The sequence below is a fragment of the Scardinius erythrophthalmus genome, assembly GCF_964197995.2.
Source record: "Scardinius erythrophthalmus genome assembly, chromosome: 4".
Lineage (NCBI taxonomy): Eukaryota > Metazoa > Chordata > Actinopteri > Cypriniformes > Leuciscidae > Scardinius > Scardinius erythrophthalmus.
The window spans coordinates 9,434,254-9,454,665 of NC_138224.1; the positions used below are offsets into that span (position 1 = coordinate 9,434,254).

The 20,412-nt window shown below is 41.6% G+C and overlaps 1 protein-coding gene across 3 annotated transcripts in view; it reads left to right on the forward strand.

The window, feature by feature from the left end:
* pcloa (piccolo presynaptic cytomatrix protein a) overlaps nt 1-20,412 on the forward strand; it is a 51,058-nt gene that overhangs the window by 15,430 nt on the left and 15,216 nt on the right. The window contains exons 4-12 of one of the 3 annotated variants that reach the window (XM_081364489.1): nt 1,915-2,238; nt 5,114-9,356; nt 9,648-11,200; nt 11,893-13,945; nt 15,305-15,373; nt 16,412-16,500; nt 16,592-16,667; nt 18,243-18,368; nt 20,219-20,305. In XM_081364489.1, coding sequence (XP_081220615.1) covers nt 1,915-2,238; nt 5,114-9,356; nt 9,648-11,200; nt 11,893-13,945; nt 15,305-15,373; nt 16,412-16,500; nt 16,592-16,667; nt 18,243-18,368; nt 20,219-20,305 — 8,620 coding nt within the window. The remainder of the gene's footprint in view (nt 1-1,914; nt 2,239-5,113; nt 9,357-9,647; nt 11,201-11,892; nt 13,946-15,304; nt 15,374-16,411; nt 16,501-16,591; nt 16,668-18,242; nt 18,369-20,218; nt 20,306-20,412) is intronic. The other 2 variants (XM_081364491.1, XM_081364490.1) reach the window with 2 other exon arrangements.

The window sequence follows — 20,412 nt, forward strand, 5'->3', positions numbered from 1 at the left end:
AGCGTTTTCAGCCCAAGCCACAAATCATGTGACTGCCTGAGCTCTCATTATTTTGCATCAGTCACATTCTCTTCACCTCTAAGGCTGCTGGATTTAATGCCTCAGTTTGTGAGGCATGATGAGTATGCTAGCCAGATCATGCAGAGGTGTTTAGTGGCCAGAGATTAAACAAAATGACTCAAAATTGATGTTTCATAATTGAAGTCTGTGACCTGCAAGTCAAACAGATGTGTTTCCGTTCCGTCTACAGTACATTGCCTCCATCTGATCTGTAATTTGTAATTTATTTGGCACATGGGCAGATTGCTTTGTTGCTGATAAATTACATGAAAAGGAGTTGAGTGCAACTTTTTTTTAATTTTCAAGTCCATGTTTTATTTTCATGCTGCATTAGAAGCGAGAGCAGACATCTGTTTTTGCTCATAATTTTTATGACTGGCAATGATGCGATTCAGGGCATATTAATGCAGTGCTGACCTGACTGTTTGAAAGTCTTTGAAAAAAATGTTTGGTTTGTTTTCTTCACAATTTTAAACCCTTCAACATCAGAAGTAAAAAAAAAAAAAATAATAAAAATGAACTTAACATTCCATCTCCTTGCTCTTTAATTGTTGGGCATGTTTCCTTAGATAGGATAAGAATAATATTTCCTTCTCTTCTGATGTACCTTACCACATAATGCTGAAATACAAGTTACAATCACATCTATCTATCATCTTATATGGTTTCATTAGGATTGTGTTTTTGTCCTTGAACTGTCTTTGTACATGACAACATACAGTATTAAGCCTTGCCATACAACCCATTGTGTGTGGAATGAAATATCCTTTTCTCAGAGTGTCTTTGCCCTCGCATGGCACAGGGATCCCAGACCTCCTCTAGAATTAGACTAAACCCTGCAGCTAAGCCATTGAAGCACCACAACGTAGCTAAGCATGCCTCAGCACTGAAGCCTAACATACATCGCTCTGGATTTACGTCAGCCAGTGGGGCATGATTCCTCATGAGAGGACTGCCTGCATGTGGCATCTACATCCCCCACGAACATGTAATATTCATCTCTGACGTTACCATTTGTGGTGCATCCAGTGTTAAGGAGTGCTCTTCTTGATGTCACAAGGTTCAGTGTTTTTCTTTAGAAAATATATCTTTGAAATCTTTCTAAATAAATTCCTGTGGGCTGCAATCATTTAGGGGAAACAGCCATTATAAACAGTTGTTTAGTTTTAATTGAGCTGTGTTCAAAACACAGTCATGGCTTAAGTGGGGATGGAATTTTTTCCCATGTGGTCTCTCAAAGTAAATTAAGGTGAAAGGATGATAGTTTCCACAAACAACTATAGACCGCATTTCCTTTATTGCATTTTCAAATGTGTTTTGTGGAAGATTTAATTAGCTTCAAATAGACACATTTACTGTAAATCTTTTCCATCAGAAACATCAACTTTGTCAATCCTAAATTGGAGAATTACCATATATCCCCACAGCACTGCCTAAACCTGCTTAATCTTTTAGCTTGTTTTACTCCACAATATCAATGGGCATTTGCCTAAACAGAAAGACAAATACACCCACCTCCACACGTACAAATGTATATGTGTTCACCTCACACATTCATTGGCATCTTTAAACTGTAGTTGAGGTGCAGTTTTTTGCTGAACAAGTTTTTTCTGACATTGAGCTGATAAAGCTTCATCCCATTACTATTAATAATAAATGAATAATCTCTTAAGTTACATAAATTTAAAAAGCACTCCAGAAATAGAATGAGTTATCCTTCTGCTGTAGCATTAGAGGTTTATTAGTTAACTGTGTTGTTCAACATGGAAAAATCACTGAATCAGAGGATGGATATAGCAGTTCATCTTCAATACTTCATCTCAAATATGCTGTTATTCCTTCTTTTTTTTACAGAAAGAATGGCTCTGCCTAAACTGCCAGACACAAAGGGCTCTCTCTGGGCAACTTGGGGATATGCCACCTCCACCTTCTCCATCCAAGCTACCAGCCAAACATGAACCCACCCCTCCCTCCTCCCCAGCCCGTGCCGTATCCTCCACGCCTTCCTCTCCTGCCCCCACTGCCACCCCTGCCAAAGGGCTAACACGGATGCCCAGCATTACTCAGGCCCTGGATGACAAGTCTGAGCCAGTCTCAGCCAAAGTTGATGCTAAAGATGTCAAAAATACAGAGACAGAACAAGGGGTTACAGCAGAGCCAATACCGAAGAGTACACAGGTAGTACCAGAAGAGAGCAAAAAACAAGCTCCTGGCACCCTGACTGAAAATGCAGAGGGCATAACAACTCCACCTGAGCAAATAGTTAGGGAAGATGCCCCTCCCTTACATTATGTTTCAGAAGAGACTGCAGATGTTAAAGGGGCAAATGTAGAACAGGCTGAAACTGTACAACAAATTGAGGCCCCTGCAGAGGTACAGAAAGCAGAGAAAAGTGAGCCAGAACAGTGCCAGGTCCAAGAGCCAGAATATGCTAACAGAGTTGAAACGGAGCCTGAAAACAGTCAGGAAGTCCCTATATTTAATAATGTTACTCAGACCCTTCCGATTAGTGACATGGAAGCTATTCCAGAGAAAGAAATAGAGACACAATCCACTGAGACATCAGAGACAGCCCCACAGACTGAAATGACAGAGCCCAATGCATGCTCTCCTATAAGCAAGGAACCACACAGTCAGACTCGAGAGAAACAATCTGAAGAGCTCACACTACCCTTAGATGTAGATGCTGTAGATAACATGTCTGTTAAGGAAAGCTCTATCGAAACAGCAACTACTGATCCTGATCAGAGTAGCATAGGGAATGTGCCAGAGAGGAAACCTGAGGCCTCTGTACAAATTGAGGCACCAAGGATTGAGTGCAGTGATGATCACCTATCCCATAATTTTACCAATCAAGAAGAATCTACAGAGCTGAAAAATAAAGCAGATCAACTTAAAAATATGGAAAATGTGTTCATAGAGGAGGCCAATTTAGCAAACAAATTAACAGCAGAGCAGTTTAAAGACCATACAGAGTTAACCCCCCAAAACAATTTAAATGTATGTGATACAGAAGAGCTTATTGTACAAATGCAAGAGATGAAAGACCCATTCAAGAAGTCAGAAGTCACTAGCAAAGATTCTAGTCTTATGGAAAATTATATTTCTGTAAATAAAAATGATGAGATCTCTGAAAAAAGTCTAATAGAAGATAAGATAGAGGTAGAGGACACATCACAGATACAGTTAGATATCCCCTCACCATCTCCAGTTACTGAGATCAACTTCACAGAAAAAATATTGGCAAAGGAGCAGTGCAATAAAGAGCTATTTGCAGAAAAAGAGGATAAGCTACTGGAAAAGGAACAGATGAGCACAGATAAAACAAAGCTGGAAAAATGTATGCCAGATCAAGCAGGTGGAGATTTAGAGATGTCCAAGAATGCAGAACAGAAAGTCACTATCAAGACTGTTTGTGACAACAACATTTCTGAATTTGATCCTGAAAGCACTTTCTCTGAACAAGGTATTAGTCCAGATACAAACAGAGAAGAGAAAAGGATGGGGGATATATGCTCTCCAGCCTCTCAAGAGGCTGATCCCAAACCAGACAAAAAAACATCAGACAGAGATAAAGTCTATGAGGAAAAACCAGAGTCAGATGCTGTTATTACAGAGAATAAGAAAGAATGTATAGTCATTAGAGATGAACTGTCCTCTGTTAATAATAATAAAAATGTTTCAGAGATGGTAGAACAATTATTGCCTGAACAGAAGGAAATTAAGCAGATTCCATACCCTCTAGAACAGGCTTTAGAACAGTCTTCCATATCAAGTGGTCTTACTGACCAAAAAAAAGAAGTCCCCTCATCCCACGTGGTTAGTAAGAGTGAAGATGCACAAGCAGTAATTGAGATTAAGCCTGATGAGATGCAGTCTACACAACAAACCCAAATTCCTTCTGTAATTGAGGTGGTAGAAAGAGTATTGCCAGAACAGAAGGATAATGGGCAAATTCCAGACCCTATGACTGAAAAGGCTCTAGAACAGTCTGTCATATCAAGTGGTCTTACTGACCAAAAAAAAGAACTCCCCTCATCCCCTGTGGTTAGTACGAGTGAAGATGCACAAGCAGTAATTGAGTTTAAGCCTGAAGAGATGCAGTCTACACAACAAACCCAAACTCATTCTGTAACTGAGGTGGTAGAAAGAGTATTGCCAGAACAGAAGAATAATGAGCAAATTCCAGACCCTATGACTGAAAAGGCTCTAGAACAGTCTGCCATATCAAGTGGTCTTACTGACCAAAAAAAAGAACTCCCCTCATCCCCTGTGGTTAGTAAGAGTGAAGATGCACAAGCAGTAATTGAGATTAAGCCTGAAGAAATGCAGTCTACACAACAAACCCAAACTCCTTCTGTAACTGAGGTGGTAGAAAGAGTATTGCCAGAACAGAAGGATAATGGGCAAATTCCAGACTCTATGACTGAAAAGGCTCTAGAACAGTCTGCCATACCAAAGGGTCTTACTGACCAGCAAATAGTCATCTCATCCCCTGTGTTTAGTAAGAAGGAAGACATAAAAGCAGTAATTGAAATTAAGTCTGAAGAGATGCAGTCTACACAACAAGCCCAAACCCCTGCTGTAACATTTACCTTATCTAGAGAGAAAGATAAATTACCCAGTGAGGAGCTGATGGAAAAAGCACTGGTTGTAACTGACCAGGATATTACCAAAAAAACTAAACTTGAATTTACAGCTGAATGTGTGCCCCATAGTCTAGAACATGATGTAGAACTAGCCTCCCTATCCTCTACATTTAGCCAACAGGAAAGAAACAAATCAGAGGAGGGGAAGTTGGCTTCTGAAGCACAAGAGAAACAGGATGATGTGCTACAGCCATTGATAAAGCCTATTAAAATTGATGAATCTGGAGAGGTAACTGTACATGTAGCTGTAGAGGTATTTCTTGTACATATTGTAGGATCAGTGTCTAGATAGTACCCCAAAGTTTATTTTAATGTAGTTATTTTTCATTTCTCCTTTTTAATAAAATTTGTTTTTATTATGCCTTGAAAACAGCTCAAATTCTAATTAATTTTCTGTTTTGTAGAAAAAAGAAGAGGCTGCTGTCTCAATAAAAGACTATGAGCTACTGAAGGAGCCTAGCGAGAAAGATAGAGAAAGCAGCCCCACGAGTCCTTCAGACCTGGCCAAGTTGGAAAGTACTGTCCTTCAAATCCTAGAGGCTCAGACATCATCTAAAGAGGAATCACAAACTGAAACTCCAAAGGTCAAGCGTCGACTGGAGGTGTTGCCAATGTCTCCAGTATCACCCAGCTCGGAGGATGACCAACATGAAGAAACTAAAGAGCAAAGGAACGATGCTCCAAAAAAAGAGCGGAAAAAGCTTCTGGTTCCAACTGATATTCAAGGTGATTCTTTTGAAGAAAGTAGTGAGGGAGAACCTTCACCTAAACTACATAGCAAAAATACTTTTGGAGATAAGGAAGTAGAAATGGAGAGTCCAATGGATGAAGAGGATTTTATCAGGAAGCAGATCATAGAGATGAGCGCAGATGAAGATGCATCTCCGTCTGATGAAGAAAACCTTGCCAGACGTAAAATCAAAGATCAAGAGAAGAAGCAAATGGAACAGAATGCACAAAAAGGTGTTAAGGACAAAAGTGAATCAGGCAAGGCCAGACGTCTACTCAAAAAGAGCAGTATCAGTCCAGAAGATGAGCCTGAAAAAAAGAGTATTATCTCTGTAACTAAAATTGAGGAACTAGCTAAAGGAGAACAACCTTCAGTAGACAGTGGAGCTGGCATACGGCACTTCAAAACAATTGAGCTTAACAGTACAGCAACTGTACGTCAGACATCAGATGACGGTGAGCTAGAGAGCCTAACAGACTCTCCTGATGACAGGTCAAGAGGTGAAGGCTCTTCCAGTTTACATGCATCCAGTTTTACCCCAGGAACATCTCCAACATCTTTGTCTTCTCTTGATGAAGACAGTGACAGCAGCAGCCCAAGTCATGTTCGGTCTAGTGGTGAGGGCAAGCAGCAGAGAAAAGCAAAGCACCGGCAGCCAGGTCAGACGCTTCCTACCATTGAGGATTCATCAGAGGAAGAGGAGCTGCGAGAAGAGGAGGAGCTTCTGAGAGAACAGGAGAAGCAAAAGGGTACAGGAAAAAAATCAAAGAAAGACAAAGAAGAGATACGTGCACAGAGAAGAAGAGAAAGGCCCAAAACTCCACCAAGCAACCTCTCCCCTATTGAGGATGCTTCTCCCACAGAAGAGCTACGACAGGAAGCAGAGATGGAGGAAATCCGCAGGTCTTCCTGCTCAGACCTCTCCCCAAGCATGGAGTCAGAACCAGAGAGCTTTGAGATACTCCCAGAGAAGATTGTTGCTGTCCAAAAAGTGTATCAGTTACCAACTTCAGTTTCGCTGTATTCTCCAACAGATGAGCAACATGTTGATAATCAGTTCAAAGAAAGGGGAAAGCATTCATTAAAAAGTGCAGATGAGGTATATGAAGAGATAATGCTCAAAGCCAAATCTCCAACTAACGAGGGAAACAAACCCCCACCTGGTAAAGAATCTCTTTATGGAGGCATGCTGATAGAAGATTATGCGTATGAGTCTCTTGTAGATGATGCATCCTGTGAGCAAGAACCAGACAAGCTTTTTGTGTCAGAGAAACCAAAAAAAAAACTGAGATCACCTGATGAGGTTTATGAGGACATGATGCAAAGAAAGAAAGAGATAATGCTTAAAGAACAGGAGCAAACATACAATAAGCCAGAAGAAGATATTTCTAAACCAGAAACTGTGTTACCCGATACTGACTCAAGCAAAGACACTATGTCATCAAGCAACACAGGCCAGTCTAGGAAGGATGGAAAACCATTATTAGATGCAGAGGCAGCCTATGAAGAACTTCTGAAGCAAAGAGCAGTGCTGACTCCAGGAACCAGTCCAACTCAAGCAGGTCCTGATCTGACTGGCATGGCACAAGGGTCAACAGTAGCCCAAGTTGAGAAAACTGACACAACACCCCTACGAAGAATACTGCCTATACCTGATCTGAGAGTGACACAGTGTTCATCAGGTGAAGAGGAATCTGGCGAAGAGAGCATTTCTGATCAAACACAGGACTCTGAGAAAGTTACAGTTTCAGCTACAAAGACTGAACCACAACCACTTGTGGATGAGGCTTTCCAGAAAACATCAGTCTCAGAGACAGTTGTAGATGATTTGTCACTACAAAGAGATGTAGAATTGCCTGTCATATCAAGTGACTCACTGGATGCCACAGAGAAAGATGCAGAAATTGAGCAAACAGGTGTTGTTGACTTGTCCAAGTCATCAGTCCCTACTCAAATTGACTCTGTTACAGCACCAGTTCCTAGTGTAATTTCAAGACAGTCAGCCCCAGTAATTGTAAGTGTATCACCCTTGTCCACTGTACCGCAATATATAGTATCTACTATACCTGGTGTCGTATCAACTGCTCCACCAGTTCCTCCCAAACCCATAGTACTGCGCAGGGCTTCGTCTCTGGAAAAAACAGACATCCCAGTTCCTCCACCCCTCCCTCCTCCAACACTCCCCAAACCCTCTGTGTATCCCAAAAAAACTCCACCTCAGGTCCCCCCAAGAACTACTCCAGTTGGCATGCCAACCACAGGGGACAGTGTACCAGTTAGACAACCGCTTGCTCCAGCCTACAAGCCCCATGTTCCTCCTCCTGTACCACCAAAGCCATCCTCCATCCCTGCAGGCCTAACCTTTAGTCACAAACCAGGAGAGACTATTAAACCTCCCATAGCTCCTAAACCCATAGCTGGTGTTCAGCCACCTTTTACAGGCCACACCCCTTCAAGACCTACCATACTGAGTACAAGCAGTGCAGACAGTGTCCTTAATCTGAGTCCTTCTGCAGAGAGTAGAATGGGAACCACATCTCCCCTCAAGTCCCCTACATCACCCAGGTTTGGAAAGGTTTTACGTGACACTTATGTTGTTATTACTTTGCCATCTCAGCCCGGTTCACCTACAGAAAGTATCACAACTCAAGCCTCAATAAGTCCTAGCCAAGAATCCCCTCAGAAACTGCCTCCTACACCACCTCAACCACCTCCACAGTCACAAACAACAAGAGTACCTTTGGCATTCACACGAATTACTGAATCTATTGAAAGTCAAGAAATATGTGGTCCAGAGAAGGTAGTTTCTAGCATGAGTCACGTATACGAGGCTATTTCAGCCTCAACGCAGCCTCAATCAATTACTCCAAATGCTGGTGTTCAGGTAGTTACCACTGAAGTCCAAAGAACCACAGTGTCTGTTGTGCATGAAAGAACACCCCCTCCACATCCCATTCTAAGAGCCACTGGCATCTCTGTTGTTCAAGAAAACACAAAACCCGAACCAGTTCAAGTACAGAATGGCCATGCCTACCATCCTGGTGAGATTGTGGATCTCCGAACCCCAAAGATAGATGTAGAGACATCCATGAAAGGTGTGGATCTGTCTTCCTCTGAGTCAAGACGACAGTCCCTTGCTATTGATGGTGGTGGACGTCAGCAAAGTGCTGTGCAGCCATCTGTAGTAAACCTAAGCACTGATGCTTCCTTAGTCTCAGTGGTTACTGACAACATCACCATCCTCACATGCACAGCCACTGTAGCTTATGGTAGTGATGCATCTCTGTCTACATCAATGCCACTCCAACTTACAACAGCAAAATCCTTTGAGCCTGTGACTCAAATTATTTACAGGCCTGTGGATTATCAACCAGAAAAACCCATAAATCTCTCTACCACAATGGGTAAAACTCACTCTGTTCCTGTAACAATAGCTCCTACGATTGCAAACAATAGCATTGGTGCAACTTTACCTCCTCGCCTAGAAACAGGCTTATCAGGTGCAGTTGATCTCACCACAGTAAAACCTGCACAGACCATGGTTGCAATGAATGGATCCACTACAGAGGTGGTCACTGCTGTAATTACAGAGGAAGATGGAAAACCAGTTGATCTTACTGCTGGAAGAAGAGCAGTCTGCTGTGATGTAGTCTACAAGCTTCCTTTTGCAAGTAGCTGTACAACTCAGCAGCCTTCAGCTCCTTTACCAGAGGATCGTTTTGGCTACAGAGATGACCATTATCAATACGATCGTACTCCTTATGGTATGAGAGGTCTCGGTGGCATTAAACCCTCTATGTCTGACACAAACTTGGCAGAGGCTGGTCTCTTCCTATATAAAAGTAAGCATAGCTTTGATTACAAGGAGGCCATTGATGGTGCTGTAGACCTGACATCTGGAAAAATGTTAGTGACAGGTCAGTACGACATTGAAGATCTTTCTTCTCAATTTCATTTTGAGTTACCTCTACTTATTCCCAGCTGATGTTTTTGTATGCCTGTTTTTTCTCTATCTTGTTTTGGGAAGAGATTTTGCATGCTCTCTCTTTTTTGAGGGGGGGGGTGTCTGCATGTTGCTGCATGCTTTTCAATACCTTTTGCTGTTTTAATTTTTCATCCCTTGGATGGTGCATGGATGCCTTGATGCTGTTACCATTGCACTATTTTAATGTGCTGAGCTTTAATCTAACAAAATGAACTTTTAACAGGTGAAGCTGTGGACTATTCAAGCAAATCATCTGGAGTGTGCACTGGAATGACAGTTCCACAGTACACACAAGCCAGGATTACTTCAGCAGTTGGAACCCACTATGGGATTTCTAGTGTCCTAAGATCTTCCAATGGCATTGTCTATTCTTCTGTAGCAGCACCAGTTCCTTCTACTTATGCCATAACCACCCAGCCTGGTTCTATCTTCAGCACATCCTACAATTCTCTATCAGGCATGCACACAAGTGATACTATGCCATCATTGTCAACTCTACAGAATCAACCTCTTACTAGATCACACAGCTTTCTTTCAACCATTGCTATAACCACAGCAGAAGAACAAATCAACTTACCCTTAAATCTGGAGACTGGTGTTTCAATGGCTGGCCTTTCCACACCTTTCTCAGATGTAGTTTCTACAGTCACCACAGTGGCAGCACTGGACACCTACACAAATGCTTCACTTGAGGCAATTGCAGCCTCTTTAGAAGCTCTGTCTTCACCTGTTGTTCCAGGAGATGGACAGTACCAGATGGAACGTGAGCTTCTTGAGCTAGAGAAGATGAAGCAGCAGCGCTTGGCTGAAGAACTTGAGTGGGAGAGGCATGAGATACAACGGTTCCGTGAGCAGGAACAGCTTCTTGTGCAGAAGGAGCTGGAAGAACTCCAGGCCATGAAACAGCAAATACTATGTCAGCAAGAAGAGGAGAGACAGGCCCACCTGATGATGCAAAAGGAGACTTATGCTCAGCAACAGGAACAGTTAGAGCAGATCCAAAGACTCCAAGAACAGCTCAGACAACAGTTGGAGGAACAGAAGTTCAGGCAAATGTATCCAAGTGAAGTCGTGCCAGAGGCTCTTGTTGTGGTGGGAGAAAGAAAGATGGATAGTGGCTGTCAGACTGATGAAGAGGATAACACTGAAAAGGCCTACACTGCAGGAAGGAAGAAGAAAAGTACAAAGAAAAGTGTTGACAGCTGTGTACAGACAGATGATGAAGACCAGGATGATTGGGAAGTTCCTACTCGAGGCAGGCGCAGTAGACCACGTGGTGGTAAAAATGGCATAGGCGAAAGAGGAGCTGTTTCAGTTCAGGCCCTTACTGAAATCTCTGTACAAACAGATTCCTCTGGAACACTAAGGGGACACTCTGTGCAGGTAGATGCTAGAGTAGATTATCCTGACTCTGATAGAACTTCCTCTCCAAAGAGACGCCCCACTCCACTTGATATAAGCCAGTCCCCTCACCTCAAAGCAGATGCCTCCACTCTCCAGGTTGTGTCAGGTCCTCCCAAATCCCCAAAAGTTCTGTACTCTCCGATTTCCCCTTGTGTATCCCCTAGCAAATCCCTTGAGTATTTGTCCTATGAGAAATCCCTGGGAGACACAAGCCCACAGAGAATACGCTCTGTCACAGATCTATCCAAAGGTCCACCAACAAGTCCTAGGGCACCCAAGGTCATACAAAGGTCAATGTCTGACCCCAAACCCTTGAGCCCAACTGCAGAAGAGAGGGCAGCAGCAAATTTCCAGTTTTCTGAGGGTTATTCTGTGAGTATACATGATTTTATACGTTTTTGATTCATCTCTGCTTCATCTCAACTCTGAAAAAATGCTGAAATTTCATTGAATATTTGCTTGCTTTTTTAAGTAATTGTTTCTCAATTTGTGGTTTCAAATTTTGAATTCCATGAAGTAGTTTGATAAATTGTATAAATTGATTTTGATTTATTGTTTTATTCCCTATTGTCAGGCCTTATTGTCATGGCCTGACTGACATGTTAGCTTGTTTAATATTTTCAGTGTTTACTGAATGCCCTTTTAAAGGCATAGCAGCAGCACTGCAGATATAGAGAGAGAGTGTGTGTGTGTGTGTGTGTGTGTGTGTGTGTGTGTGTGTGTGTGTGTGTGTGTGTGTGTGTGTGTGTGTGTGTGTGTGTGTGTGTGTGTGTGTGTGTGTGTGTGTGTGTGTGTGTGTGTGTTTTTTCTATCCTCAAGGCCTATCTGTCATGAGTGAACAATATTCCCCAGAGACTTTTTTTTACTATTCTCCTTTATTCTCAGTCAAACTGTAAAACACAAGTGTTGTGTGTTTACTTGTTTTTATAGTGCTTCTATGAAACCATCTTTAAGGCATTTAATTCATTATATTTGTTCCTATGAACAATTCAGCTTAAAAATTAGTTAGTCTGAATACAAATACTGTTTTGTCATTTAACACTATTTTTATTTGTCCTCCAAAGGCAAAGGGATCTCCAAGTGGAACTCCATCTGGCACCCAAAAGAAAGTTAAAAGAACCCTTCCTAACCCACCTTCTGAGGAAGAAGCTGTCAATGCTGGACAAACAGCCTACACCTCTGGCTCAGCTCGTCGGCGTCTCTGCCGGAGCACAAACATGGCACGGGCAAAAATTCTGCAGGATATTGACCGTGAGCTTGACCTGGTTGAGAGAGAGTCCTCCAAACTGCGTAAAAAGCAAGCTGAACTGGATGAGGAAGAAAAGGAGATTGATGCCAAGCTGCGATACCTGGAGATGGGAATTAACCGACGAAAGGATGCATTGCTCAAAGAAAGGGAGAAGAGGGAAAGGGCCTATCTGCAGAGTGTTGCAGAGGACCGTGACTACATGTCTGACAGTGAGGTGAGTAACATTCGTGAGACGAGAAGTGGAGAGGAGGCCAGTGGACATGGGCTTGAGAGACCACGTACTGCACCACAGTCAGAACTTGATGAGTTTGTTCCTCCACAGACCAAGCACGACCAGTACGGAAAGTATTCCCAGTACCAGTACCCACAGTACCAGCAGTCCCTGTACCAGCCTCAGTCGCCATACCAATCCCAGTCCATCTACTCTTCTGTTCCTTCTCTGACTGCCTCACAACAACAGAGCTACCACCAAATGCTCTTGCTCCAGCAGAAAGCCAGACAACAAGCTGCTCTTCTCTCTGAATTAGATTCTACCAAGATTGCCACCAACTATGACACCTCATCTTACTTGGGAGGAAAATATGGCAACCACCTTGACATGCATAGCTTAGAAGAGCGTGCTGACAGCATGGCAGTCAGTCCAATGTCCAATGTATCTGCTGACTCCTTCTATGCGGACTTAGATCCACATCAAACACCAAGGAGCTACATGCTTTTAGAAGATGCAGCAGAACTTGCAAAGGGCACTGGTAGCCTTTCATCCACCAGCTATGGCATAGCTGAGAGGGAGCTGGCTAAAGCAGAGCGTCTTCTGAGACATGCTGCTGCAGATGTTGGTACAGACTACTTGGGCAGCTCCTCCAGACTTCATTCCTATGGTAAGGCCCAGGATGAAGAGGACCCAATGGAAGAGCCATTTGAACTGAAGCTTTTAAAACAGCAACTGAAGCAGGAATTCAGGAGAAGCACAGGGGGCTCTGATAGTTTAGAGCAGCTTGCTGGACTCTCACATCACTACACCCCCAGCACTGGAGTGTCTAGTGGAGGCTACAGGGCCTACCCTAAAACTGAGAAGTACAGCATCAGTAGACTGACTTTAGAAAAACAGGCTGCCAAGCAACTGCCAACATCTATGATCTACCAGAAACACAAAAACACCAGTAACATTGGCAAGTATTCCTCAATCCAGGATTGCAGGGGTCTAGAAACAGACTATAGTAGCTACTTGGGGTCCAGTAGTGCTTCTCCCAGGTCAAGCAGACTTTTACAGGATGAGATCACCTTTGGGCTTCGCAAGAATATTGCTGAACAGCAGAAATACCTGGGCTCCACACTTGGAGCTAATTTGGCAGGTTCACTTAATCTGGGCCAAAGCCTGAATCTGAGCCCAGGCATGAGGTCCTCTTTGGGTGAAGACTCTGCTTACCCCAGTGGAAGCAGGTCACGGCCTTCTTCTAGACCCTCCTCTGTTTATGGCCTTGACCTGTCCATTAAAAGGGACATCTCAAGTTCTTCTCTGAGGCTCAAAGCAGAAGGTGATCCTTCCTCAGAGACCTCAGCTTTCCAGACTCCATCGGGGAGGACAAAACCTACAAGCCTGCCCATTGTACAAGGTGGGCGTGGACGCATCCCTATTGTGGCACAGAACTCAGAGGAAGAGAGCCCATTGAGTCCGGTGGGTCAGCCAATGGGTATGGCACGGGCATCTGCAGGTCCGCTCCCACCCATATCTGCCGACTCCCGTGATCAGTTTGGGTCATGTATGTCCCTCCAAGACCCTCAACAGCAACATCTCAGAGAAGATACTTCAAGAGGACGTGGCTATGTGCTAATGGATGATCTGCAGGGCACCATGTCTGATAGTGAAGGTAATTTGTTTGTCCACAGACTGTCTACTTGGAGTGACTCTTTATACACTGTTCTAGCTTTTTATTTTTCTGTGTCTCATCCTGTAAGTGCCCATTCCTGTCTATATGAAGGCATCAATTCTATAAATATTTATGTTTTTCTGTCTTGTTCAAGCTTCATTGCCCTATGCTTAATCAATGAAAAAATCACAATGTCCCAGTTGTCTTTCTATAGTAACATTTCTATGGTTTAGTAACAGTTGAAGTAAACATTTTGCATGTGATTTCTTCGCAGACTGACTTTTTGTTTCTGTGTGAATACTTATAGTGCATGCTTTCAGTCTCTGCAAGTTCAGTTTATATGTACATGTGCTGTCTGAGTGGTATAAATGGGAAAAAAATTATCTATTATAAATCTCTCTTTTCAGTAGCAGAGGAATAGCCTTATGACCCTCAACATTAAGTTGCTTGTTAACAATTGAGCAGCATATGTTTATGATTTAGTCATCTTTTTAGCTATCTTAAAGTGCCTTCTAGCAAAAGCTTCTTAGCATTATTCATAATTTAACTAAACAGAATATCTCTTCCTCTTGTTTGCTTTATAGATATGTCAAATTTCATTTAAAACTTCAACCATAAAATACTATTGATGAGATATTTTTATTTTGCTCTGTATAATGTCAGGCATTCATTTTTAAAATTATTTTTAAAAAGTTTTAGTTTCCTTCCATAGTGAAAATGTCATAGCTCATACATCTGTTTATCCACGGTAGATGATACTCTTCATGCATGTTGCTAGTATTTCCTGGAGTAATTATCATGCCAGTTTTTGTTTGCATGTTTGATGTTCATTTAATAAATAGCACAAGTGATTTGCATGTCTCTTCCTGTCTGGTTTTAAATAAACTTGTTAACTTTTCTGCATGTTGATCTGCTTTCTTTTGCTCTCCAGGAACTAATAAATGCCTTCAAATAGAAAGGGCTATGCTTTTTCTCAGCTTTGTGTTAATATTTGTCTTTTGATTTCTGTCTATAATGAAATTTAAAGTATTTTTAAGACTGATGAGATCAAAACATACTGTAGTAGTTGATATGCATTGCATGCCCCTTCCCCTCATTAACTGCTAAATGGATGAAATTACATGAACTTCAGTGCACTGTACGTTGCAAAAGAACATGAATATTATAATTTATACACAATATATGGTTTAACAAACACATAACCACAAAACTGAAGCTCATACCGAAAATACTCACCAATTTTATAGTTTTTTTTTTTTTTCGTTTATCTATGTAGTAACTAACCCCAAACATGTAACAGCATATGATGTGTTCATCATATGTGCCATCTGGAAGTAAATGCATTTGCCTTGGTTGCAGCACTAAGTGAATCCCTGGTGGGTTTGTGCAGAGACGATCCAGGAAACTCACATGAGAATGTCACAAACGGTAGAGTATAACCACCTTAGACTCCTGCACGTCTCCCGTCTCCCCCACACCCCTGCTACCATGACCACCCACCTGCCAATCACCCATGAGCTGTTAGGCAACCAAACTGACCACAAATTCATCTCCATAACATGTTGCAGGAAGTATGATGAATTTGCACAATAACGTAATGCTGTGTTTGTGAATACAGCTCTTGCATCCGTGATTAAATTGGAATTTCACACTCCTTTCTCTCCAAAAATAACAAATTTTCCCAGTTTAAGCTGCTGCAATTTCACCAATTTGGTGAACAAAAAATCATTAATTTAATATTAGTAATAGTTTGCATATCAAAGTATTAACTTCCTGATAAAACTGGTTGCGCTCATAAAGCAAAATGACCACAGATACTGTATACTGTACACAATAATAGAGCCGCGTTAGTGAGTGTTTTATCATGTAACAGGATCTACATCTGTCATGTCATTTACATCTGAATGTCAGGTCTGTAAACACCAGAATTGTCTTTTGTTAAATGTTGATTCCTCTTGAAAGTTGAAAGTCAGTTATTTACTTGTCCATGACAAAATACATCTAATATAGCCTTTGAATGTTCCCAAAAAAATAAATGCTCCCTATACCCCCCCCCCCCCACAATATAGCTGAAAGACCCATGATAGTATGGCAAAATATTTCCTAGTACCCCTGTCTGTCTTTAACCCCTATTCATGAAAACTTAAGATGTTTAGGGGTAGGTACAGCAACGAGCAGACTTGCTCTAAATCTTTTTACAGAATTATGGTGAATTATGTATAGAAAAAAACTGAAGAATTGTGTCCTCCGGGTTTGTTTTAGGTTTGCATGCAAAAATAACTGCTCTACTTTGTATAACCATTTCCTTTTCTGCCCCAGATGGCTCTATATTGTTAAAATTTGAGACCACATACGTACCTTAGCTGTCTCTAGTACCTGATATCACCGGAGTGTCTTTTTTGGTTTGTTTGTAACAGACTGGCAAGCAAGACTTTAACGTTATAATTTCCATCTGTTTATCTGAAGCGTACCACCTGCGACGGGAGGAAACTGACTGGTTTGATAAACCACGAGATGGACGCACAGAAAATGGACAAGGGGTGGATAGAAGACAGGTATCTTCTATCACAGTATTTTAGAAACATATCATTGCATGTTAGAATGATATGAAAATGAATTCTGATTGCTTATTTTATGTCCCTTTAGGGAAAGTCAGCACACTACCCATTTCCTCATACCAGAATAAAGCTACAGAGGGATCCCAAAGATCGTAGTGTATCAGGTAAGATGTGCAACCTCTCAAATACTTAATGCTTTGCTGCTTGGCTTCTTGACATACTCCAACAATGTAGACAGACGTTTAGGACAGCTGCCCCTGGTAAAAGAGGATCTGTTCACTTACCAGGCCATCATGGAGAGATGCCCGAGGCTTATGTCTATGCAAACATTAGTTTCTCCATGCTGAGATTGCATTGGCACAGTTTTATTTTATGCCTACTACTAAACAACACATTATCTCTCCTCTAATTTCCCTTTAGCGTCCTCTTGTGGTGCTCTATTTTGCCACATCATTGCACACAAAATGTCAACAGACAAAACCGCTGAGCAAAAGCACATCAGTGGTCTAGCCCATCCTCGTGCTTTGGCATTTCACATAGGTTTGGTTGATTCTCCTTGATTTCCTGTGTCACTGTTCCTTTAAGTATTAGAAAAGGGCAGACATTACGCAGCAATGTGGCAGATTGGCATCCCTCCAGTTTCGTCAGTCATCAAAGCTCAAAATGGCGTGTAATGCACAAATTGGATTATCTTCTTAATTAGAAACTGATGAACAAACAAGCGACTTAAAAAAGACAATGAATAAGGCTATAGTGAGTGTACTGTGGTGTGACTGGTGGATTTGCGTGTACATTGGTAGTTAGTCCGATGGAAGGGTCTGTGATTCTGAATACGGGATGTATGTCACAGAACAAATGCTGTCCTAGAAAGATTGGAAATTTAAGGAAATGTAAAATTGGGAGTTGCAATACAAATTAATACAATCTTAAAGGGATAGTTCACTCAAAAAATATTAAATGTTTTCATTTTTGGATAAACTATCCTTTTAAAAGCTATTGAAGTTTCTGTGGTTATTAAAGAGGGTCTAGTCGTCACGTTTTGCTCCAGTGAATATTTCTTAGGGTAGTTTTATTTTTGAATGCCAGTTTCTGTGTAGACATCATAAGTCACATCATAACCATGATTTGAAGTGTGGCTTTTATTTTACTGACTTTTTTACCCAACATATATAGCAGAATGTGATGATATTGGTATTTTAGTTTGATTAGGTTCACAATAATTATTTTACACTCTTAAAATCAAAGATTCTTTAATGGCATCTATGGTTCCTAGAAGATCCTTTAACATCCATGGAACCTTTCCATTGCACAAAAGGTTTATAGAGGAAAAATCATTCTTCAGAAGTTCTTCAGATTATTAAAATGTTCTTCACACTAAGAATTATTTAATTTTTGTTACACTAAATCATTCTTAGGGGATCCCAAAATGGTTTTTCTATGGCATTGCTGTGAAACCCCCTTTTGAAACCTTTATTTTTAGGAGTGTAATATAAAAGAGTTTTCAAATGAGGAGAGGGTCTGGAAAACAATATGCAATATGTACACATTTTTGAGTAACGTTACTGGGATATAACCCGTGTGACAGCTAGCCCCATTCCAAAGATTGGTACGTCAGAAACAAATGGAGATGTATTGATTTGAAATAAATTGTAATAAAATGAGCCAGTCTTCCAGGCTTGTTATCCTCTAGTGTTGGTGTTTGTGCCACCTTATGTTAATACAAAACTCTTTCCTCACAGGAAACGGACTGGGCATCCGTGTGGTTGGAGGAAAAGAGGTCCCGGGAAGCAATGGGGACATTGGTGCGTATGTTGCCAAAGTGTTACCAGGAGGAGCTGCAGAACAGACGGGGAAGATTGTGGAAGGTAGGCACGGTTACTGCTTTAAGTCCTGTCTCTGAGTGGGTTCACTGGTTTGGTTAAGCTGAAGAGGTGTATCAATGTTCACTGTCTCTTAGAGCAGGGAGAGACACACATCTGTTGGCGTTAAAGGGCACAAAGTGACGTGATAGGAGACAGGAAAAACAAATGATGCTAATCTGCACGGTTCTTCGCCTCCAAGCTCCGGGAATGACTCATTCTTGATGTGAGAGATAAAGATAGAACAGAAGAAAATGAAGTTGAAGTTTCAGGTTCATGACTGTGATTCCTCTGCGGTGTACACCGGCGGCGTAGGTGTTGTGCAGATCAAATGAGAGTTGAATGTTAAATTTACATCGAAACTTTGACTGAGATGTCTCTGGAGAGTTCAGCTGAAAAAAGTTTGAGGTTTTACTGCTTTAACACAGTTTATTTAATTTTTTTTCAGTGCAGTTATGTTAATGTGCTCTTTACACAGTCAGAATTGACCTCATTGTGACAGATTTGCCCAGTGATTGCTGAAGGCTAGAGTTTCTCGTTGACTTGGAAGAATCCTCACAGACTTTTGAAATAAAACCCAGAGTGAAATCAGAATATTATGACTGCTTTGGACTGTCTTGATGGACTATTTCAGCCAATTTGATGGAGCTGAATTTTACAAGCCCTATTGATCTCAGTTGTGACTGAGACGTTAATGCTTTCTCTTTCTCCAGGGATGAGGGTGAGCACGGAACATTGTAAATTAGGTCTGCTTGGGCTCCGGCTTTTGTGCTGCTTTCTCGCGGTCATAATTTACGAGGGGCCAGAATAGGTGGCGAGGGGGAGAGTGAAGCCGGAGGGAGTGGATCTGTCTGTGCACAGGCTTATTTATGAGGCTATATACTACAGCTGGGCCTTGTGAAAGAACATTCTGAGCTTTGACTGGGACTGACACTTCGCATCTGTCTTCTTCCTCCTCCTTCTCTCACACTCGATCAAATATAACTTTGTATTTAGACATCTGATTACTTAGCTGTGTCCTCTACTCTTTTCTTCTCTTCTCTTCTCTTTTTGTTTCTTCTTGTATCTACTCTCTCTTTTTATCTTAACATGCCTCTACTTTCTTCTTGTTTTGTCTCATCTCACCTTTTCTCTTTAATCTTGTCCTTTCTCTTCTCTGTTGATCTTGTCTTCTCATGTCGAACTCTTATCTCATGAAATTTAGTCTCTTCTAGAATCATCTTCTCATCTCTCCTCTTCTGATCTTATTTCTTCTTGTCTCTACTCTCATTTTCCCTTTTCTTCTCTTCCCTATTCTTTTTTGTCTCATCTCAGCTCACTTTTTCTCTTCTCTTTCCATCTTATCTCTTCTCATATCAATCTCATTTCATTTAGTCTCATCTAATCTCTTCTGATCTTCTTTATTCCTGTATCTACTCTTTCATTCCATCTTATCATGTCTCTACTCTTTTCTTTTTTTCATCTCACATTTTCTCTTCTCATCTCATCTCGTCTCTTCTCATCGCTTCGGGTGTCATAGTCTCCTTGTTTTGTCTCGTCTCATCTTGTCTCTTCTTCTCTTCTCGTATTGTATCGTATTGTATTGTCTCTTTCCAACATAATGCCCCACTAGCAGATGAAGCTTCTTAAGGGAGAAATGTCAAATGTTTCTATGGCGTAAATGTGATTATGAATGCGGTCGGCATGGTTACAAAAGCAGTGTGAAAGCACACACGTAGTAACACCAACAGAACATGCTGGTGTTAAGCAGTGGAGTAATGCGAGTCTGCTGTTCAGCCTTCTCATATTAAAGTATAAAATCTGTGAGTGTGTACATATACAGTACATGGCATGATTGAGCACACATTCACCTCCAGGGACCCCAAGCATCCACCGTAAAGTGGGAACTTCGAAACGCCCAAAGAGGGCATACCTGGCCTACCTGAAGACACGCTTTCATCTGTGTAAGTGCACCAACAGAGTGGTTTCAGTTTGCTGTGACTTGGAGTGAACTCTGCTGCATGTGTTCCTCTCCTTTCTCACAGGGTTTCTACAGCACGGTTCGTTTAAT